The sequence below is a fragment of the Notolepis coatsorum genome, assembly GCF_963971535.1.
Source record: "Notolepis coatsorum genome assembly, chromosome: 20".
NCBI classification, from domain to species: domain Eukaryota; kingdom Metazoa; phylum Chordata; class Actinopteri; order Aulopiformes; family Paralepididae; genus Notolepis; species Notolepis coatsorum.
In genome coordinates, this window is record NC_140184.1 from 25939359 (window position 1) to 25964143 (window position 24785).

The 24785-nt window shown below is 42.0% G+C and overlaps 1 protein-coding gene across 1 annotated transcript in view; it reads right to left on the reverse strand.

Moving 5' to 3' along the window:
* ace2 (angiotensin I converting enzyme 2) overlaps positions 1 to 23418 on the reverse strand; it is a gene marked incomplete at both ends in the record, with an annotated part of 40799 nt that extends 17381 nt beyond the window's left edge. The window contains 11 exons of the mRNA XM_084337083.1: positions 3996 to 4094; positions 5429 to 5573; positions 13609 to 13835; positions 14204 to 14376; positions 14580 to 14677; positions 16766 to 16871; positions 17004 to 17125; positions 19883 to 20026; positions 22410 to 22503; positions 22852 to 23010; positions 23230 to 23418. Of these exons, the coding sequence (XP_084193209.1) occupies positions 3996 to 4094; positions 5429 to 5573; positions 13609 to 13835; positions 14204 to 14376; positions 14580 to 14677; positions 16766 to 16871; positions 17004 to 17125; positions 19883 to 20026; positions 22410 to 22503; positions 22852 to 23010; positions 23230 to 23418 (1556 nt within the window). The remainder of the gene's footprint in view (positions 1 to 3995; positions 4095 to 5428; positions 5574 to 13608; positions 13836 to 14203; positions 14377 to 14579; positions 14678 to 16765; positions 16872 to 17003; positions 17126 to 19882; positions 20027 to 22409; positions 22504 to 22851; positions 23011 to 23229) is intronic.
* Between the last annotated feature and the right edge of the window lie 1367 nt (positions 23419 to 24785).

The following is a 24785-nucleotide window of genomic DNA, read 5'->3' on the forward strand; positions in this document are numbered from 1 at the left end:
AGCATTTCCTAGGCATGGACTTTGAACAGTCTGCCAATTGTGTAACAGTATCCCAGAAGAGATATGTGGAAAAGATCCTGAAACGTTTTGACATGCAGGAATGTAGAACAAGGGAAACACCATGTGATCAAAAACTGGATTACCTGGAGGATGCTCAGAAACTGACTGATGTAAAAATGTACAGGGAAGCTGTGGGTAGCCTCATCTATTTGACAACATGTACTCGCCCTGACCTATGTTTTGTAGTGAGTAAGTTGTCACAGCATTTTGCTGATCCCACAGAGGAGCACTGGATTACGGTAAAACATGTTTTTCGTTATCTCAAAGGTACAGTAGGTAAACAGCTGTGCTTCAGAAAGAGCAGCGAGGGCTTAGGGCTTAAAGCCTACAGTGATGCAGACTGGGCTGCTGACATCACAGATAGAAGGAGTACCACAGGATATTGTGTTAGTTTGAACACAAACAGCTCACTGGTTTCATGGAAAACAAAGAAGCAGCCCACAGTGGCACTGTCAACTTGTGAAGCCGAATACATGGCTCTGGCCATGACAATACAGGAGTGTATTTATCTAGAACAACTGCTCGAAGGGATGGATATAAGAAGACTGTTGTTTATGAGGACAACCAGGGAACCATTGCCATTGCGAGAAACCCTGTGTGCCGACAGAGGTGTAAGCATGTGGATATAAAGTACCATTTCATCAGATCTGTCATCAGAGAAGAAAGGATGACACTGGTTTATTGTCCAACAGACGACATGGTAGCAGACGCTATGACGAAGCCTGCTTCCAAACTGAAACTGAAAAGATTTGCAGAGGTCATGTTTGGTGTGTAAATATTGACTGCCATATTCTTTTTGATGTTAATCTAAACTGTATTATTTTCTTTGTAAATTGTTTTGAAGAAGTCATACAGTGTGTTAAAACAACCCTAAGTGGGAGTGTTAAAGTTAGAGGTTATATGTAGGGTTGCAATTAACTGTCTAACTGTACTCAACTGCTTCCACTGACTGTATGTATATCTGTGTCCACTGGAGGGCGCTATAGGCGGAGCCATTCATGATGCCACCAGGTGGCGAGTATAAAAAGAGTTGTCTCCTCCTCCTCTACTTCTTCTCACATCTGCCTCTCACGGAGAGGAGATCTCAATGTGCTGCTGTGCTATGAATCATTGTACATAATAAACCACGCTGATTAAGGGCTAAAGGTAGAAACCATGCCTCATGTCTATATTATTGTCGCCCCATAGCCAATTCTGTCAACACTCTGCATTTGACCCATGCTACTGTAACGATAAGTGGGCAGCCACTGTGCAGCACCTGATGTCCAACTCCAGCTGGAATAAGATAAGATCAAATAAGATACAATAAGATAGGATACAATAAGCTAAGATAAGATATTCCTTTTTTTATCCCCTTCAGGACATTTGGGAAATACCCAGCATGCATGTCTTTTGGTGTCCGAACCCTTGCACTGAAGAACCATATAACTCCATTAAAAAAGAAATGTGGACAGCTCCTGTATTTGCAGTTGTAAAGTCAAATCACTAGTGTGAATGTGATAGATCAGTGGTTCCCAAAGTCGGGGTCGCGACCCAAAGGTGGGCCGCGAGCAGCCACGGATGGGCCGCGAGATGATTTAAAAATTTTTTTTTTTTTTTTTTTTTTTTTTTTTGTCAGGCCACTGAACTTAGAAGCAGGCCAGGACAGTGTTTCTAGTTGTATTCTAAAATTCTATTCTATTGTATTCTAAAATGTGACTATATGGTTTTATATTAACTTAATAAATAAACAAAAACGAAAAATCTACTTATTTCAACGAACATTTCAAACTAAATAACAGATTATGCACATAAAACGCTGAAAACAACCGAAGCAACAATAGTATTTTAATGAGGCTATTATTATTATCATTATTATTTTGCAACAAGTTAGCCCTCTCATAAATAGCACATATAAATGAATAACTACGATGAATTGAAAATGGGGGACCCTGATGTAAACAAGACGAAAGTCTTTCTCTGGTCTGCATCCCCTTAACAATTGTATGTATTGAGCTGTACTGTACTGTACCCATTCTGCAATCTGTTAATAAAGTTTTCATTCATTCATTCATTCATTCATTCATTCATTCATTCATTCATTCATTCAACTAACTTGAACTAACTTAATAGGATTGAAGTGATATTTGGCTTTGTCGCCTGACAAAAAAAAAAAAAAAAAAGACAGACGATGTGCATTGGGCCGCCCCAATCTGACGCCTTATTTTCTGGGCCCCGGCCTGAAAAATTTGGGAACCCCTGTGATAGATCACAAGAAAGTACTCAACCTCAACCACTGACGATGCGGTCTCCCAAGTACTGCACAGCACCCTCTCTCACCTGGACCGTCAGAAGGGGGGCTATGTGAGACTGTTGTTCATTGACTACAGCTCAGCGTTCAACACCATAGTCCCCACCAGACTGGTGGACAAGCTGATCGAGCTGGGTCTGAGCTCCGCTCTGAGCGCCTGGGTACTGGACTTTCTGAGTGAAAGACCCCAGGCGGTCAGGGTGGGGGGTCAGACCTCCAACACCATCACCCTGAGCATCGGGTCCCCCCAGGGCTGTGTTCTGAGCCCCCTGCTGTACTCACTATACACACACGACTGTGTGGCCAAGTTCAGCTCCAACTCCATAGTGAAGTTCGCAGACGACACGGTGGTGGTGGGGCTGATCTCGGACAACGACGAGAAGGCCTACCGGGAGGAGGTTGAGGTACTGGAACGCTGGTGCCAGGACAACAGCCTGCTCCTGAACATTGGTAAAACCAAGGAGCTGATCGTGGATTATAGGAGAGGACAGCAGGAGACACACACACCACTGAGGATAAATGGGGCCACCGTGGACAGGGTGAGCAGCTTTAAGTACCTGGGGGTCCACATCTCAGAGGATCTGACATGGTCAACACACATAGACACAGTTGTAAAAAAGGCGAAGCAGCGCCTCTACCACCTGAGACAGTTAAGGAAGTTCAGAGTATCGGGGAAGATACTCCAGTCCTTCTACTCCGGAGCTGTAGAGAGCATCTTGACTGGAAACATCACTGCCTGGTATGGTAACAGCACGGCACAGGACAAGAAGGCCCTACAGAGAGTGGTGCGCTCTGCCGAGCGTACCACGGGTATTGCACTACCTCCCCTGCAGGTTCTATACAACAAAAGGTGCAAATCCAGAGCCTGCAGAATAATGAAAGACCCTCACCACCCCAATAACCGCCTGTTCCAGCTGCTGAGGTCAGGCAGACGCCTGCGAACACCAGCTACTAGGACAGAGAGGCTTCGGCTCAGCTTCTTGCCCCAGGCCATCAGAGCCTTGAACAATGAACACTGAGGGTCACAGAACACTGAACCCTACACACACAAGCACACATTAGCACACACACGACACACACGCTGTGCACACTCGCAGCCACTTTAACATGAGAAAGCACTCACTCATGCTGCACACGCCCACACTTATGGACACAAAGAAAGGTAACTTTAAAAATAGTATAGTAACAGTGTATTGCACTACCTAGGGACCTAGCATGTCCTTCATGCTCTGTAAATAACTATGTACAAATACTGTGATGTCCCACTATGTTACCTGTTTATTGCACAATGTTGTCTATTATATGTTGTACTACTGTATTGCACATCGTTGCGGGCAAGACCACCCACATTTCATTGTATACTTGTATGCCGTGACAAATAAAACTCTTGACTTGACTTGACTTGAACCTACGAGTTCTTCTGAAAAGGTGTGAGAGAGTTATATGGTTATATGGAGAGTTATATGGTTGAACCATTATGGTTCTTCGTCTGGATGTATACTGAAAAGACTTCCCGTTTGCCGAAGATCTGACATCTGAAAATGGGGGGGAGTATCCCTTTTAATTTAGAATGACCTTTGGCAAGTGTAAAGACACCCAGGAAGAGAAGGGTCATGTCTGGACTTCCCAGGTTGTGACATATTACCTGATGAAGGAGTAGTCTCCGGACACATGGAACAGTACAGGAGGATCGCAGTAGCTCTCATCTCTTGGCAAGGGCTCCACCACCCCAACAAGTTCCCTCCTGACAAGGGGAGGAAGAATTACGGGGCAACACTGACACCTGTAGGCCAGTGCCGTAATGACAGGCCTGTAGTCGAATGGCCAGTAAGCTCATGCGATAATTACACTACTTTATTAACACTTTAATCGCCGGAAACGCCGAAACTCGTCATTGCCCGCCATGCTCATTCTGCCGAAGACGCTGTAACACGTCTTTGATATCAATATTTCAAAAATCTGTGATCGAAATCATATTTCTCCTCCGGGGACCTGAGATATACTGCTGAGCTCCACTCAACTCTCTAACGGTTCAAGAGCGCCCTCTGGTGGCCGATCGGCAGATCGCCCAACAGGAAGTCATGTGGATGAAGTGGTGCTCACCCATATTTCGTCCGGGCACTCACTATCATTAGCAGGACTCCATCTTGACACAGTGAACACCGATCGGTTCAAATAACTCGACAAACAACATGATTTGGACGTATATACTATTATACAACCTGGAAATGGATCGGATATTTTGACATCCCATAATAGAAAAAATTCTATTCCACGCTCATCCCCCAACGGCGCGAGGAAGATACGGTGAGTTTCAGCGTTATTTTCTAATGTCTGCTATACTAACTGCTCTGATGATCATATGACCCACACTAGATGAATGATATAACGTTGCCCACGGAATTATAAACGACCCCCCGCCCATCCGGTCAACATCAGATCATACGTAGTAACTTCTAGAAGTACCTCCAGTTGAAATTTTTTATCTGGCACCGATCGCTACCAAACTATATTTGATCATCAATATAATGCATTTGGGGCTATAAATCAAGTTCTGGAGAAAGCTGCAGAAAACGATAAAAACATACTTATACTTTAGACCGTATTTTAGTATGAATATGTGAATGAAAAAGTAAAACGTTGCTACACCCTGAACAATAGATATAGGACATTGAATGGACCATAATAATGTCAATTTAGCAATACAATTTAAAAAGTTATAGCCCTGCAAAGAAGGTAAACATCCCCATAGACAAATAGAGCTGGCTAGGGATGGTAAATTATGAATTTAACCATGGCGATCAAAGTGTTAATACGTTTTTCTCTTGTTAACACTTTTTTTGTATTCAATACTATAGATATATTATTATTTTGACTTTTCAGAGGTTTGTTTTTTTCCAACTGTACTGTAAGTGCAGTAGTTGACTACGTAAGTCTCTTCCACATCCATAGCACTCTACAAAGACTAGTGTACATGATGTAACTCAGTGCTTCTCAAAGTGGGTCTTTGATGTGAAAAGGTTTGAGAACCACTACTTTAGCTTACATATTTGATTGTCTCTCCAGCCTTGCACTTACTTCATCTCCCACCAGCGCCTCATCCACTGGTCCTTGGGGATCTTTTCCTCGAAGACTTGCCACCTCCATTCCTCCAGCATGTAGGTGAAGGGAAGCGTGGCCACGATGGTCAAGGCCTGTTTCAGCAAGAAGTTGATCTCCGTCTCTGCATTAAGGTAACAGGTATCTACTGTTATGCAGATGTAACAACACATGGCGTGGAACCTCAAGAGGTTGGTAGGCTGTCTGTTTCTCACATGGAATTTCAAAGTGCAAATATTGATACTGCAGCAATACAACAGTTAATAGAACAATCTTATATTCAGAGAAATCACTGAAACATCACTTTCAGAATCCATTGACAATCCCTGTCCAGAGAGAGTTAAATATCATCTTGTTTTAAAACCAGAATGATTCTATGGAACACTTGAAGGTTTACTCAAGAAATTCTATTTGGGAACGCTGTAAGGGAAGAAAGATGGCTCTTCACAATTTGTAAGTCGCTTTGGATAAAGGCGTCAGCTAAATGTAAAATGTAAATGTTCACAGACAGGCCTGGCCATCGGGGAGCACCGGGAGTTTTCCCTGTGGCCTGGCCTGCATGCCCCCTCCTTCAGTCAGGTCAGTGTTTCTAGTTGTGACGGTACGGTAGCGAAGATGAGTTGGCGGACCTCTCAGCAGGCCCAGACTGGCCATTGGGACCATTTTCTTTGGAAGTTCCTTGAACACAACACTGCACAATATGCAAGGCTGAAACAAGGCAGCCAGCCAAGACCCCCAGACCCCTGCTTAAAAAGGGGCCTGACTGGGGCTATATTTCGGGCTATATATAGCCTGAATGATTTCCCCAGTCAGGCCCTGTCCCAGAGGTCATGTTTTTGCAGTTTTATTAGTGCAAGATACCGTATCTAGTGGAAGAATAAAACAATGTTTCTTATCAGTTATCTATGGACTGCTTTTCCTGGAGTCTACGTTACACTATAAAAACAAACTGGATAGTTGATATAAGTTTATATATGAACTGGATAGTCATTCTCCCTTTCTGTGTGTGTGTGTGTGTGTGTGTGTGTGTGTGTGTGTGTGTGTGTGTGTGTGTGTGTGTGTGTGTGTGTGTGTGTGTGTGTGTGTGTGTGTGTGTGTGTGTGTGTGTGTGTGTGTGTGTGTGTGTGTGTGTGTGTGTGTGTGTGTGTGTGTGTGTGTGCGTGCGTGCGTGTGTGTGTGCGTGCGTGCATGTGTGTGTGTGTCCATGAGACAAAGTCCATGCGTGCGTGCGTGCGTGCGTGCGTGTGTGTGTCTGTCCATGAGACAAAGTCCAGTCAAGTGTATAAAAGCTGGCTGATGGCCCAAGGCCTTCATATGTTCTATTACCTATTCTGAAGAACACAGGTGTGGCGAATGGCTATTAAGGTGTTGCTGCAGCTACCTTTGTCCTGTCGTGGTCACAACTCACAAGGCACACACGCCTCATCATCTACACGAGAGGGCTGGGGTGAGTCTGTTTCACAAGAGGACTGGGGGTGAGTCTGTTTCACAAGAGGGCTGGGGTGAGTCTGTTTCACAAGAGGGCTGGGGTGAGTCTGTTTCACAAGAGGACTGGGGTGAGTCTGTTTCACAAGAGGGCTGGGGTGAGTCTGTTTCACAAGAGGGCTGGGGTGAGTCTGTTTCACAAGAGGGCTGGGGTGAGTCTGTTTCACAAGAGGGCTGGGGTGAGTCTGTTTCACAAGAGGACTGGGGTGAGTCTGTTTCACAAGAGGGCTGGGGTGAGTCTGTTTCACAAGAGGGCTGGGGTGAGTCTGTTTCACAAGAGGGCTGGGGTGAGTCTGTTTCACAAGAGGGCTGGGGTGAGTCTGTTTCACAAGAGGGCTGGGGTGAGTCTGTTTCACAAGAGGGCTGGGGTGAGTCTGTTTCACAAGAGGGCTGGGGTGAGTCTGTTTCACAAGAGGGCTGGGGTGAGTCTGTTTCACAAGAGGGCTGGGGTGAGTCTGTTTCACAAGAGGGCTGGGGTGAGTCTGTTTCACAAGAGGGCTGGGGTGAGTCTGTTTCACAAGAGGGCTGGGGTGAGTCTGTTTCACAAGAGGGCTGGGGTGAGTCTGTTTCACAAGAGGGCTGGGGTGAGTCTGTTTCAACAGACTGCTCTTCTCTGGTGTTACCAGGAGTCTCATTTATAAAACTGTGCAGAGAATCCACTCTAAATGTACGTAGGAATAAGGAAACCTTCGTAAGCCTAAAAAATATTCAGATTTAGAAAAACATGCGTACGCCTACATATACGCAAATACTCTTTATGAATCTCGTTCAACTTGAAATTGTGCAGCATATGAACAAGCCTCGAGTCCCACCCTGTTAACTCGCACAATTAACCATAAATGGCTGTTGAAATGCCCCATATCCACCTGTTTTGCATCTGATATCAGACGTTAGTCATTCACTCTTGATGAGAAAATAACAGTAACGTTAGTAAGCTTATTATACTGTAGCTACATTCCTACACCAACCGTGAAGTTGATTTTACATAGCATATCATTTTGAAGAAAGCTTGTCGGCATCAACCTACTAATAAAATTGATAAGAAGCCATAGTGGCAGTAAACTTCTGAATCAATGTCATCATCCACTTTATATATTAACTATAACCGTGAAGCAAATGTTAAGGTTAACCTTGACTACAATCATAATCAGGGGTGTAGCTCCCGATTCTGGGCCCCATGAAAGAATGTATTTGTAGGCCCCCCAGTGAATGCGAGCGCGTGTAAGCGCGCGAGCGGATTTTTTTTTAGCAATTTTTTTATTGATGAAAACGCATAATATGGTTTTTACCTATACATTCGGATCAGCAGTTCAGCACCTGCACTGTTGGTGGGTGAGCCTAGTAAAGGATGTCGCATTGCGTTCATCTTCAATGAATGGACCAATTCAATAGTCTACCAAAGCCCCCCCTCTCTCTCTATATATCTCACACACACACACACACACACACACACACACACACACACACACACACACACACACACACACACACACACACACACACACACACACACACACACACACACACACACACACACACACACACACACACACACACACACACACACACACACACACACACACACACACACACACACTTCAGAAACAAACATAGTATCAATGAGAGCATCAATAATACACCTGAGTGATGTCTAGTAAAAAAAAAAGTTTTTTTTTTGTTTTGGGCCCCCCCCCCCAGTGCTGGGCCCTTGGAATCATCCTAAGCTACCCCCCCCCCCCCAGCTACGCCCCTGATCATAATCAAAGTATTAGTGAGCGGGTACTGTATTGTAGTCGTACGAGCACTTGCCCAGACTTGTCCTGACATTGTTGCAAAATTGCCTCTTGATGAATGAATGAATGAATGAATGAATGAATGAATGAATGAATGAATGAATGAATGAATGAATGAATGAAAACTTTATTTAACAGATTGCAGAATGGGTACAATACAGTACGGCTCAATACACACAATTGTTAAGGGGATGCAGACCAGAGAAAGACGTTTGTCTTGTTTACATCAGGGTCCCCCATTTTCATTTCATATTTACATTTAAGACATACTCAACATACATGACATTTATGGCATAGGGACATAATATGTGGGTATTATATATATATATATATATATATATATATATATATATATGTATAATATATAGGTATTTAGTACTGATACATTTGTGACATATACGGTATTCAAATATACAGTACTGTTACTCATAGATCCTGACAGAGTATATACATATGATGGGGAGGGGACTGTACATTAGGAGGGGGTGGGTGGGTGGGAGAGAAATATACATACGGCGGGGAGGGAATATATACATGCGGTGGGGAGGAGACTGTCTATTAGGAGGGGGTGGGGGTGGCCAGTTTAGAATTGCAGCCTCCCGTAGGTGCTCTTTAAGAGCGGTTTTGAATGTGGGTAGGGATTCACATTCCTTTACAGCTTTGAGTACGGTGTTCCACATTGATGTGGCATAATTGCAAAACGTGTTTAGTTCCTTGTTTGAGCCGAATCTGGGTTTAACATGATTTGTTGAGCTTCCTCTGGTGTTGTGGTCGTGGTAATCACTGACCTTTGGGAAGTATTTTGACATGTACATGGGTACCTTAGTCGTATAGTGTATCTTGTAGACCAGGCCCATTGCAAGTTGCTGTATTCTGTCGTCTACTCTAAGCCATCCTAGGTTGTCAAAGTGTGCAGGGGTGAGGTGGGTTCTAGGGGTAAGGTCAAGTAGTAGTTTGACTAGTTTGTTTTGTGATGTTTGTAATCTTGTTTTTAGCGCCTTTGAGGTGCTTTGGTACCATGAGGTGCAAGCATAGTCGTAGTACCCTTGAATGAGTGCTCCTGCCAGAGTCTTCAGGGTATTCTTGATGTTAACCTGTTCACCCACAATCTAAGGAAACCTAACGTAGCGACTTATCAGGTTAATTATGCCATCCAAGACAACCGGCATGGTGGAGCTGAGGGATGGTTGAGAGATCCCCGACCTGTCGGCCAGTTCTCTCTGGAACATACCGGTTGCCATGAACCAGTGGTCAAGAGAATGGCTCTTGGGAATCTAAATCGGCATATTAGCCGATCATGAGACAAGAAATCCCCTCCTAAATCTCCCATGCACATAGTCTTCAAAAGGGGGAGAACGGTTTAGGGCTTGGATTTCCTTTATGACAAGGTATAATTACTAGGTTAATGTGTTTAATTTGATTTGGAATGGAATAAATTGCGTGAGGTGGAGGATTTGAACATTTAGCTTTAGTAGAGCTTGAAATACAATATCAACACAATATGATGTTTGAGAGCAATGAAATGTTACGAACTACATTAAATATGACTAAATTAAACATTCATTACAGTTCAGAATAATTCTATAAACAACCACTATGGCTTTTGACCAAATAGTAGCCTAGGCTAATTGACTACATTCAAATAATAAAGTAGCCTAGGCCTAATCTAAACTTAGGCACGCTTCTATTTAATTTCCTTCATACATTGTTCACAAGACTTCATATTTCAAGTTTACTTTGGTCTCAGAGTTTGCTTTAAACTATGCACATTCCCCCATCAAGTTTGTTTTTATAAATCACAACTTTTGCATGGGAAGTGGCGTACGTAATTGTTATAAATGAGACCCGTACCTCTACCGGTAAATAATGTCATGTGTATCATGTACCATACAGGGATGCAGTGGAAGGTAGACCCACCTGAGCTCAGTTTACCCAACTGTTTATTATCTGTGAAATCATTTACCCACCTTTTAAAGCTGTAATAAAACTTTGATGACTGAAATTCATTATTGTCCTATTGATTTTATCAGACTGTGAGTATCAGATGTATGTAAGTTACATGAACATATGGTAAATACCGTATTTCATTCAGTATAGGGCCTATATTTATATATTGGTGATTATTGGTGTTACTGAATCTTCAACTTGTGCAAAATGCGGCTGCACGGATACTAACTAAAACTAGAAAATTGTATCACATCACACCAGTTTTGTCCGCCTTACACTGGCTTCCTATTCAAGCCAGATCTGACTTTAAAGTGCTACTCCTCACCTACACATTTTTTTATTGGCTCGCACCGCTCTATCTATCCGATCTCATCTCTCGATACTCGCCCGCTCGTGCTCTGCGCTCAAAAAATACGGGGCTTCTATCGATTCCTAGGGTTAAAAAGAAATCCACCGGCCACAGAGCCTTTGTCTACCTGTGGAACAAATTACCTGCCGTCGTCAGGGGCGCCTGCTCTGTCGAAGCTTTTAAATCCCTGTTTAAGACCCATCTTTTCTCTCTCTCCTTCAACCTACCCTGATCTCACCTGGTCGGGGACTGACTCTTAGATTAATCTGTCTAGTTTAGTTAGGATATCTATTTGCTCTCATGTCTACTTTTCTGCAGACATAGGAGAACCTTTTTAACCTCTGTCTCTGTCTCAACCGGTCCCATGGAACAGCTTCATAACGCCTTCTGTCTGGCCTGCAGTGCTGAACCTTACCTGCTCTGCCCTGACCAATTCTGAGTGGTTTCTCCTGCCCCCCGGGGCAGCTATTGTCTTGTATCTCTTCCTGTATACATACGCCTGCAGTAGTTCTATCTATTACTCAATTTCACAATTTTCTTATATACTGTGATTCTACTGTCACCATGTATGCATATGCTCACTACATGTATCTAATTGCTCCATCTCTGCCCACTATAAACATGGGAACTCTCTAACCCCTGTCCCCAACCCCCCCCCCCCATCTCTCTGAGTGGTTGTCTCATAGTGTTGACCAAGGTGGTGGATGTCTCTGGGTCTTGGCCAAGATTGCAGTGACTGTTCTACGTACACCACCGAGGCCATGGATCAGCTTCTTACCGTCTTCTGTCCGTGGTCTGTCAACGTGGTTTAGAGTTCATTGCTGTGTTAAGTACTTCTATTCTATTCGCATGCTTACTACATATATCTATTCTATTCACATATATGCTTACCATTATTGCTATGTCCACCCATCACAATCACGCAAACTGTCTAACGCCTGTCCCGTCTCCCTGTCTCCCTGTCTCCCTCCCTGTTGGACATCCTGTGATGATGACCGGGAGGATGCGACCCTCTCTGCACTGCCCCCTTGCCTCAAATAGATCCGCCATCAGCTCTATTTTTTATCTTTCAAAATGTTCAGTTGCTATTGCATGCACTTATCTGTGTTTCATTACGCATATGAGTGCATGCTTACCAACTGTTTCGCCTGTTTTATTGCAACACTACTATCACCGACATCTAAGAAGGCAGATCCCCCCTTGAACGGCCCTTCTAAGGTTTTTCTCCTCCACATTGCCTGTGGTGCATTTTAAAGCTGTAATAAAACTTTGATGACTGAAATTCATTATTGTCCTATTGATTTTATCAGACTGTGAGTATCAGATGTATGTAAGTTACATGAACATATGGTAAATACCGTATTTCATTCAGTATAGGGCCTATATTTATATATTGGTGATTATTGGTGTTACTGAATCTTCAACTTGTGCAAAATGCGGCTGCACGGATACTAACTAAAACTAGAAAATTGTATCACATCACACCAGTTTTGTCCGCCTTACACTGGCTTCCTATTCAAGCCAGATCTGACTTTAAAGTGCTACTCCTCACCTACAAATTTTTTTATTGGCTCGCACCGCTCTATCTATCCGATCTCATCTCTCGATACTCGCCCGCTCGTGCTCTGCGCTCAAAAAATACGGGGCTTCTATCGATTCCTAGGGTTAAAAAGAAATCCACCGGCCACAGAGCCTTTGTCTACCTGTGGAACAAATTACCTGCCGTCGTCAGGGGCGCCTGCTCTGTCGAAGCTTTTAAATCCCTGTTTAAGACCCATCTTTTCTCTCTCTCCTTCAACCTACCCTGATCTCACCTGGTCGGGGACTGACTCTTAGATTAATCTGTCTAGTTTAGTTAGGATATCTATTTGCTCTCATGTCTACTTTTCTGCAGACATAGGAGAACAATCACGCAAACTGTCTAACGCCTGTCCCGTCTCCCTGTCTCCCTGTCTCCCTCCCTGTTGGACATCCTGTGATGATGACCGGGAGGATGCGACCCTCTCTGCACTGCCCCCTTGCCTCAAATAGATCCGCCATCAGCTCTATTTTTTATCTTTCAAAATGTTCAGTTGCTATTGCATGCACTTATCTGTGTTTCATTACGCATATGAGTGCATGCTTACCAACTGTTTCGCCTGTTTTATTGCAACACTACTATCACCGACATCTAAGAAGGCAGATCCCCCCTTGAACGGCCCTTCTAAGGTTTTTCTCCTCCACATTGCCTGTGGTGCATTTTTTCCTATTGCTAGGTTTTAGTGAGTTTTTCCTTACCTTCGCGTGGGGTATGTCTGGGAGTGTTGCATTTATTTAAAAAAAAAATTGACTTTATGGTGTTTTTGTTTTGTTCTTGATTTATTGTGATGTTTCTTCTTGACTTGTTAAAAGAAGACGTGTCCGGCCCATGGGGACATTAACGTGTGTTAATTAAAATTAACACACGTTAATTAAATACATTTAATTTGATTTGACTGAGATCATCATCTGCATGGAGTTTATCCAGATGTTTGATTCTACCATTGTATCAGTGGTTATGTGGTGCGTTTGGTGATGTCCAGGTGTAGCTTCTATAGCAGCGCTACCTTTATCATCGACAAAGTCAACCAACAGGAGTCCCAGGGCTTTCAGGTGTTTGGGTGTGGCTGCCGAGAGTGACATGATTTCTCCCACGGCCTCATGGAAGCCCTCGTTGGCGCCATCCCTCAGCAGGTAGGAATGGTTCCGGTAGGCCATCTGGTACTGGTTGTGGCCCATCTCATGGTGTACTGTCAGGAAGTCATCCATGTTCACCTTGGTGCACATTTTGATCCTTACAGGACATCACAGGAGAGGTTCAAAGGTTTCGGTGCAGATACAATATGACACATACAGTACACCATCAGATGCAGACACAATGGGACGCATATTCGCTGTGGTCCCAATCATTCAGATACAAGATTCTCCAAACTTTACAGCAACTAACCAGAAACAATTCTTAATATTCTTAACAATTCTTAATTCTGCAAATACAAGAAATGTGCATGATTTTGCCTTGGTGAAAACAACTAACCTCAGTATAACAGGCATACAGTACATAATGCAGTACAATGATAACTGTGGGATACAGCATGCAGTAGCCTACCGTGGTAAAACTACCATCAAACTACCAAGACACCTTTTCCGTAAAGGTTATATTACCTAAAGTCCTTTCTGTTTCCCATGTCCCAGGCTGTGGGGTGACACACCATCTTGGTTCCATCATCAGGTTTTTCCAGCACGGAGTCGACCCAGAAGTTATCAAACATCTTCATAAGACCCACCGATTCAAAGAATTTCTCTGCCTCTTTGAACATTCGATCTACCGTCCAGCCCTGAAGATCAAGAGGTGGCATTTCATTCAGTCTTCTTATTATTTACAGATGTATTTCAGGTTACTTTATGCAAGCGTTTGTGTAATTTTGTCAATTGCATATAATTCATGATTTGTTATTTTTGGTTAGAGTTCCTTCTTCTTTCTTCATTTTCCTTTACTTCTCTTAAATGTTGATAAATAAAATTACTAGCTCATCTGTACCTGGGCTACCATAGCCTCGGTGACATCAATATTGACTTTGTCAGGGTAGGGGGTTGAGAGAGGGTACAAGTTGGTCCAGAATCTACCCCACATATCACCTGAAGAACCAATATGCAAGGTAAGAGAAAATGTTAGAGTCAAATCAAAACAATGAATCACTGTGGGGAGACCTTACTGCAGCAGAAGTGCGGAATTATGTTTAATTAACCCTTTCTCTGCCACACGACAGAAGGTTAACCCTTTACTATCACACAACCGACGGTCGCTGTCGGTTGTGTGATAGTAAAGGGTTAACCTTCTGTGAATTGTCGCAATGAAAGGGTTAACCTTTCATTAAGGGTTAACCTCCCCCAACCCCCCCCCCCCCCCCCCCACCTCCAATGTACAGCCCCACCCACCCACCCAACCCCACCTACCCAACCTCCTCCAATGTACAGTTTCTACATCAAATGTATATACACTCTTTTTCTGGACACTTTTTGTATCACAAACAGTACTGTATTTGCAAATCTGGTATGTCATAAATGTATAGATGTAGCAGTACTGTCTATCTGTATGTCGTGTGTGTCATATGATGAATTGAAAATGGGGGACCCTGATGTAAACAAGACGAAAGTCTTTCTCTGGTCTGCATCCCCTTAACAATTGTATTGAGCTGTACTGTACCCATTCTGCAATCTGTTAATAAACTTTTCAATCAATCAATCAATGGTAGTGCGGCAGGGAAAGGGTTAAAGTATTTTTCACCCATCCCAATTGAGTTGTTATGCCAATTCCCTTCCTGGTTGTTGCGTGCATTGCCCCACTGTCGGCCTGGGGAGGGTGTAAAACTACCACATGCCTCCTCCGATACATGTGGAGTCGCCAGCCGCTTCTTTTCACCTGACAGCGAGGAGTTTCACTGGGGGAACGTAACGCGTGCAGAGGTTCACGCTAATTCCCCCAGATCCCCTCCGTGCTGAACAGGCGCCCCGACCAACCAGTAGGAGTCGCAGTTTACAACGACCAGGACGCGTGTATGCTTTTACCAACCCAGTCGTGTTTCCGGGTTCCCGTTTTGCGCTCTGATTGGCCACTGACCTACACGCGTACGCCCCCCCTCGCTATCGCCTTTGGGGCGTGAGATATGAAGACAGATTTAACTGGGTATAGGAAGGCAGTAATAATAAACACACTCGAAACAGCTATTACCAGACAATTACAACAGCAGTGGTGCCTGCTTCAAATGTCACATATTATAGGCTATAAGCCTGTGTAGATCTATTCGGAATAATAAACATCGCCACCCTCTAGCAAAACATGACACAATGTGATCCTATCTCCGATAGAGCGGCTGGTCGCAGAGACGCGAGTTGAACGAACACATCGGGAGGAGAATGAATGAACCTGATGTAAACAAGACAAAAGTCTTTCTCTGGTCTGCATCCCCTTAACAATTGTGTGTATTGAGCTGTACTGTATTGTACCCAAGTTTTCATTCATTCATTCATTCTCCTCCCGATGTGTTCGTTCAACTCGCGTCTCTGCGACCAGCCGCTCTATCGGAGATAGGATCACATTGTGTCATGTTTTGCTATAGAGAGTGGCAATGTTTATTATTCCGAATAGATCTACACAGGCTTATAGCCTATAATACGTGACATTTGAAGCAGGCACCACTGCTGTTGTAATTGTCTGGTAATAGCTGTTTCGAGGGTGTTTATTATTACTGCCTTCCTATATCTCACGCCCCAAAGGCGATAGCGAGGGGGGGGCGTACGCGTGTAGGTCAGTGGCCAATCAGAGCGCAAAACGGGAACCCGGAAACACAACTTGGCATACACGCATACACGCGTCCCTACTAACACAATAGCCCCGCTATTGTGTTAGTAGGGATGCGTAGGGACGACAGACCAAGCCGGAGGTACCGCTGACAGCTGGATTCGATCAAGTGCTTAGTCCACTGCGCTACCCATTATAATGCATTATAATAATGTTTTCTTTTTTTAATGGGGGAGGGGGGTGCTTGTTTAGATTACTACTATACTATTATGGGCTACAATCCTGGTTTCATGTTAACAAAATTGTAGTATTTCATACAGCTACTACAGAATTATTATCAACCTTTATTTATTTTCGAAAAGACAGTTGAGGTCACCCTCATTTTCAATGCATGGTTCTGAACTATAGTTCCCCATCACACATACCCAACAAGTGCGCTGGCAGTGGTCCATCAGATTCAATGTGGTCTGGGTAGACATCCATAAGCTTGGCCCTCACATAGGCATGCAGCTCCCTGTATAGAGGTAGGATCTGTGGAGAGCAGTCTGTTAGCTGATCTCCTCCTAGCAAAACATTCACCATATTTGACCCAGAGAAGGCCTAACTTTATTACTTCTAGAACAGGGAACCAAATGCGTCAACATTAATCAATAGTAGACATACCTCTTTGTATGTGGAACGGACATCTGTCATCAGCTCATTTCTGGTATACCTGTACTTAGGGTCAACCTCAAATCCAGTGGTCTCATAGTTGGACCTCCAGTACGCCCCATAGTCCTCATAACCTGTTGTGTGTGAACGAGTCACAGAGAAAGAGAGAGATTTTTCGTTTTTTTTTAGGTAGAATCTCAAAGGCCCCTCTTGGTACTGCGCTTTGTTTAAAAAAGAATTGTCTGGTGTGTGGGTTGGAAACCAGTGGGTATAGGGGGAGGGGTTGCTGTGGGTGGCCACACCTTATGTTCTGCCAGGAGAGGAGACATGTACAGTATAAGTTACTGACAGGTAAAATGACCAACATACAATGTCTGCCTCTGTAAATAATCTGTTCAGGCTCAACAGGATTACTAAACTCCAACCCCCACGTCAGACACAAACTAAAAAGTTAACAAAACACAATACCAAACAGAGCTCTTTTGCCAAATGGTCGCTGTTTGACTGACATTACAGATTCGACCTTTAAAGATAATCAGTGTTGGCTGGTTACTACTAATAAACAGATAATCAGTGTTGGCTGGTTACTACTAATAAACATATAATCAGTGTTGGCTGGTTACTACTAATAAACAGATAATCAGTGTTGGCTGGTTACTACTAATAAACAGATAATCAGTGTTGGCTGGTTACTACTAATAAACAGATAATCAATGTTGGCTGGTTACTTACTACTAATAAACATATCATCAATGTTGGCTGGTTATTAGTAATAAACATGTCCTCAATGTTGGCTGGTTATTACTAATACACATATCATCAATGTTGGCTGGTTACTACTAATAAACATATCATCAATGTTGGCTGGTTATTACTAATAAACATACCATCAATGTTGGCTGGTTATTACAAATAAACATGTAATTAATGTTGGCTAGTTATTACTAATAAATATATCATCAATATTGGCTGGTTATTACTAATAAACATATCATCAATGTTGGCTGGTTATTACTAATAAACATCATCAATGTTGGCAGGCTATTACTAATAAACAGGTCATCAATGTTGGCTGGTTATTACAAATAAACAGGTCATTAATGTTGGCTGGTTATTATTACTAATAAACAGGTCATCAGTGTTGGCTGGTTATTACTAATAAACAGGTTGTCAATGTTGGCTGGTTATTACTAATAAACATATCATCAGTGTTGGCTGGTTATTACTAATAAAAATATCATCAATGTTGGCTGGTTATTACTAATAAACAGGTCATCAATGTTGGCTGGTTATTACCAATAAACAGGTCATCAATGTTGGCTGGTTATTACTAATGAACAGGTCATCAATGTTGGCTGGTTATTACTAATAAACAGCACTAATGTTGGCTGGTTATTACCAATAAACAGGTCATCAATGTTGGCTGGTTATTACTAATGAACAGGTAATCAATGTTGGCTGGTTATTACTAATGAACAGGTCATCAATGTTGGCTGGTTATTACTAATAAACATATCATTAATGTTGCTGGTTATTACTAATAAACATATCATCAAGGTTGGCTGGTTATTACTAATAAACAGGTCATCAATGTTGGCTGGTTATTACTAATAAACATATCATTAATGTTGGCTGGTTATTACTAATAAACAGGTCATCGATATTGGCTGGTTATAATAAACAGGTCGTTAATGTTGGCTGCAGTTATTACAAATAAACAGGTCATTAATGTTGGCTGGTTATTACTAATAACCAGGTCATCAATGTTGGCTGGTTATTACTAATAAATAGGGATGTCCGATATTATCGGCCTACCGATATTATCGACCGATATTGGCATTAAAATGTGATATCGGAAAATATCGGTATCGGTTTTTTCTTTTTTTACATTTCTATAACCTTTATTTATCCAGGCAAGCAAGTAAGAACAAATTCTGATTTAATTTATTGTCAAAAGTATGCATAATGTTATGTTAATTCCACAACAAGACATATGTAATGTTAATTACCTGAAATTATTCAGTTTTTTGGGGGGGGAAACCCTGCATATATCGGTTGATATCGGTTGATATCAGTATCGGAAATTAAGAGTTGGACAATATCGGTATATCGGTATCGGTAAAAAAGCCAATATCGAGCATCCCTATATCATCAATATAGGCTGGTTATTACTAATAAAAAGGTAATCAATGTTGGCTGGTTATTATTAATAAACAGGTCATCAATGTTGGCTGGTTATTACTAAAACAGGTCATCAATGTTGGCTGGTTATTACTAATAAACAGGTCATCAATGTTATGTTATATCTCCACAAAGTGTGATGATTGATAGCTATGGTGAATGGTGACAATGGTGCAGCTACTTCTCTATCAGCTGAGTTTTTGTCCTTTGCTGGTCAACTCTTGTGTCTGGAAGCACTATATCATGCTTGATTATTTTGAACCACACAAACCCGCCCCACCCTCCTTCGGAGAGAGAAAGATAATCTTTTCCCATAATTATGCCAAAAATATTTTCTTTTATGAATAAAAACAGCAATCATTTGGTAGCTATAGAGTTTTAATTCACGTTGGAAATGAATTAATGATTTATGAATGAATTATGGTATAACTCTGGCTGACACCGTTGGACATAATGTATCATTCTTATTCAACAACTAACCAAGGTATTTTTATAAGGACATTTGAGGTCTCCTATCGGGATTGTACCTGGCTACCTGCCAATTTGTGTGTTTTTTTTTGTTTTTTTTACTTCATAGTTCATCACGAACTCGCGTTCAGTCAGCATGAACAACATATGCACTAAGTACATTTTTTCTCTAATTGATCAAAATAACACAATTCAAAACATTTCAAATGAATAAGTCATAGTTTACTTTAGATCTCTATTACCGTTGAGTTTGGCTGCCTCATTCTTTAGATCCACATAGTCCTCGTACAGGGGTCTCATCTTCTTCCCCACTACCTTTCTCCAGCCTTCCCACACATGCAGACGCTTAAAGTAGTCTTCACTGTAGAACATGACATTTTCCAGGCCTGTACAACATAACAACACACACACACACACACACACACACACACACACACACACACACACACACACACACACACACACACACACACACACACACACACACACACACACACACACACACACACACACACACACACACACACACACACACACACACACACACACACACGGCATGACTGAGTACACAGATATACACCTGGAAACAAATATGTCTGTTTATATTAATCTTATCGTCATTGTCGGATGAAAACCACTAAACTTTTCAGGAATTCAAAACAAACTCATCCAGCATACATTGGATTTTCAACATGTTTCATAGGTCCTAATGTCATGAAACTGGCTCACATGATAGAGAATGATAGAGAACCATGTAAACATTAATTCCCAGTAAAAGACTAAATTAAATGACCAAACATAAGAAAGAACAGAAATATAAGTGGTTTTCATCTGACAGCGACGTTAATGTTTTGTAATATAGTGTGTGCACTATCTTGTTAACCAACAATTCTTCTCAATAACTTTGAATAAAAGCAACTTTTTTGTGACTTACTAACATCCCCCAAAAGTGGAATTTTTGTTTTCGTTTTTGAGGGCTGAATTTTTTTTTTTACCAAAATACTATACTTTATACTTATAGCACATGCATGAGCCTGCGGTCTCTTTTGAAAGATGACATTCTGAAGTTTCTGATACAATAAAGTAAACTTTTAGTGCTAATGAAATAGAGTAGCATAGGTGACAGGTCTGAACTTGAGTTGTAGAAAAACTTGTTACTCACGTTTTTCTGTAGTAGTTAGTAGTCCATACGTAGTATTTACACAAAAATTGTTATGGCTGAAAAGACACCCTGGATCCATAGCCTGAAGTAGTACATGTCCAAATTTCATAAAAATCCGTTGAGAAATGAGTGATTAGGAGCGATTTTGGTAAACTGTGTAGCGTTCCTGGTTTCCTTTTCCTCATAGAGGAAATTAATTCAGCGTTTTTTCTCTTCCTGTTTTCGCTCGTGACCTTTCAACTAGATCCCTGATTCCTACATCCCCACATGGGATATCTTTGGAAAACGACACTCATTGGCTACAACCCTGTCCAATAATTTTCGAGATCGCCAAATGATTGACGGAGCTAGAGCCCCGGGAGTCGGGGGTGGTAATCTGACTCTGCTGTGTACTTTGGCGCACGCCTCACATATCGGCATGTAACTCGCTGAACGGATTTTGTCACCTGAAGCGGCTATTGACAGGCAACAAATAGGGCTTTAATTCGATATATATATTGTATAAATAAATATGCACACCCGAGTCGCCAAAGTGCCGGTGGGAAAATCAACCTCAAGAGGGCCCACATGTGGGCCGTTGCATGCTAATGTATATACTAATTTATTTCTTGTAAATTATAAAATAAATAAATAAATAAAACAGGGTATGTTTTAGTGAAGTGTTGACACTACATTGTGTGAATACTCATATGAATGAATACTGTTACATTTAGCTGGTCAATATGGCCATCTGTTGTTGCCTATTGGGCTTGTTCATGTTATGATTATTTGGAGCATATTTATTTGATGTTAAATGCAGTACCTTTGTTTTTCTGGACAATATTTGTAATTGTGGTTATTTATTCAATTTAATAAATCTACATTTGCATAAAGCAAGCATATCTGTCCACTCCCATGTTGATAAAATATGTAAATATATAAAAATATCCCTTTTGAACAGATAGAAAATGTGCAATTAATATGCACATTAATCACAGTTAACTCTGGACAATCATGTGATTAATTGCGATAAAATATTTTAATCGTTTGACAGCCCTACTTATAATAATAATAATATAATAGCACTATATTTGACGTTTGCTGTCCATACTAGGCAGTCACATTAATTGCCATAGTCCGGCATTAAATGTTGGTGTTGTGATAGGAAAATATTATCATGTTGTAGTTCTGTGTTAAATACATATTTCTCTGTACAAAGCTTTAACTAGTCTGACTAGGCAAAGACACTAGGCGACAGTCTTAACAGTGTTCTTATGGCAACAACCAAGGTTGAGGAGATAATACATTTGGCCTGGACTCCAGTTTGTGTGTGAAGACATAACAAATCCATAGACCCGTCTTTTGTTTTCATTCTTCTCATCTTTATTATTAAGTTGGTATCTTATGTACGTCATGTCGATTATGTATTCAATGTATGTCTGACCAAGAGCTCTTTGTCACTTGCTGGTCAGACGCTTGTGTGTCTCTGATGATAAACTGATCATTTTCTATGGCCATGGAAACAGAAATAAACGATGTTCTATATTTTCATATACAAATTGATTCGTCTGCATTTCTACAGCTTACTGTCTTGGCCCATTTAGAATATTCCACAACAGTGTGTATACCTGGCTCCAAAGTCTGACAGTTATAGGGGTCGTCCAGCATACACACCGTCGCTGTGCTGTAGATTGTACTCATCTCACTCATTATCTTGTTCAGCTGAAAGAAAAAACATTTAATTTTGTTTATTTGACAAAGGGCTATAGGACATTATGTAGAATAAAACTCAGATCCAATTGCAAAATATGGAATTTTGATTTCTTTCTGTCCATGAAATTGATTGTGGCCTTTACATCAAACACCCATTAACACATATTACTGCATATATAAGCACATATTATTATATGTAAACCTATATTACTCCATATTTAATCACATACTCCATATATAAACATAATATAAACACACATTACTTAATATATACGCACAGATTACAGACGTATACGTATATTGTGTAGAACACAAAACAACAGAACAGAAATACAATAAGTGAAGCATGTTTTTTACATGTTCAGCTTTATCATCAGAGAGAACCCCAGAGCCTTTGTCCTGCAGAGAGATGAGCTGTAGTTTGATTTCTGGATCATTGATCTGAGTGATGTTGAAGGACTCAGCCTCTTTTGACATAATGCTGTAAAACTCTCCCCAGATAGCCCCTTGCACCGCCTGGTGGGGGAGACAAGAGACACATTAATATGAGATAGCTCATTTTGTTTTCATGATTTGATTACCTATGATACGATATGATACAAGAATGACGGTCACATCCACTCCCATCACTGGTGCTGGGCAAAGATAAAACATTAAAATTTACAGAAGAGAATATTCCTGCTCCACAAAAAACGATCTGCTGGGGTAACAGCGGGACACTCTCCAGGCACTTACCACTTCGTCTGAGTTCTCAGCGGTGATGTTAGTATTGTAGGCCCATGATGCCAGTGAGTACTTGTACATAAGGTCTGTGGCGTTCTCATCGAACCTCTGCAGGAATTCTGTGGCCCTCGTCTCCAAGTCTAACTGGCCGGACACCCCGCATGCCAGGGCCAGCACCGCTATGATAGCCCGACAAGACATCTTACTGCCTCAACTCCATACACACACTCACACTGAGGAAGAGCAGGTGTTCCCTCCTGCTATACGCTGTCAGCAACCCGCTGTGCTGCCTTGGCCTTTGAACAGGGTGTATCTGAGTCTTCCTCGTCAGATTGGATGTTGGAGAGTTACAGTTTACTGTATGTCACTGGGCTGTGGCTTCAAAGTGGTGGTGGGGGACGTGTCATGTTTTCCAGTATTACCATAACCATATAGCATTACTCTGTTGTGGATCGGGTATGTGATCAACCCTCTTCAACGCTGTCATTCAAGAAGCCAGTTTGAAGATCCTGAAATGGAAACACTTTTGTATTTTACGGTATACTTAATGTGTGTGTGTGTGTGTGTGTGTGTGTGTGTGTGTGTGTGTGTGTGTGTGTGTGTGTGTGTGTGTGTGTGTGTGTGTGTGTGTGTGTGTGTGTGTGTGTGTGTGTGTGTGTGTGTGTGTGTGTGCGTGCGTGCGTGCGTGCGTGCGTGCGTGCGTGCGTGCGTGTGTGTGTGTGTGTGTGGACGGGGCGGGCGGGCGGGTGGGTGTGCCCACCCTGTCCCTACATGCCGGTAGCCTTGATCTTTTGGTCAACACTACATAAACACAGCAGCATCATAAAAGCATAAATAGACAAATAGAAGACCTTTTCCTTTACTTACCGTAATTTAGTACAGAGCAGTAAAATGACCACACATATACTATGAGTTAGTCACATCTGATACATCAGATTATCATCAATAATCCTAATTTGTGTATGATCAAGAATGTTTTCATGGAATAACTACTTTATTTAAGCAGAAAAAACAAAAGTGTAATCAGAATTCCTTACTGTAGGGATGATGAGAACAGGGGAAAGTAATGTATTTCCATTCATGGGTATATGTTTCATCTACAGTATGACTTCATGAACACATATAGATCCACAGGTGACAGTCTTCTCTTCAAGGAAATTGGATTAGTTTCAAACCTTCTTATCTCATAAAGGTTCCAGGCACTAATGAAACTGCAAGTCATGCAACGTTGGGCCCTAAAGGCTGATAAGAATGAGCTGAGGGCAAAAGCTGTGATTAGAAATATTAAAGGATATGGTCTGAGGCTAATCTTGACTCTCTAACCGACCAACCAACCAATTAACCAATCAACCAGCCAACTAACCAACCAACCAACCAACCAACCAACCAACCAACCAACCAGCCAGCCAACTAACCAACCAACCAACCAACCAACCAACCAACCAACCAACCTACCAGCCAGCCAGCCAACCAACCAACCAACCAACCAGCCAGCCAACCAACCAACCAACCAACCAACCAACCAACCAACCAACCAACCAACCAACCAACCAACCAACTAACCAACC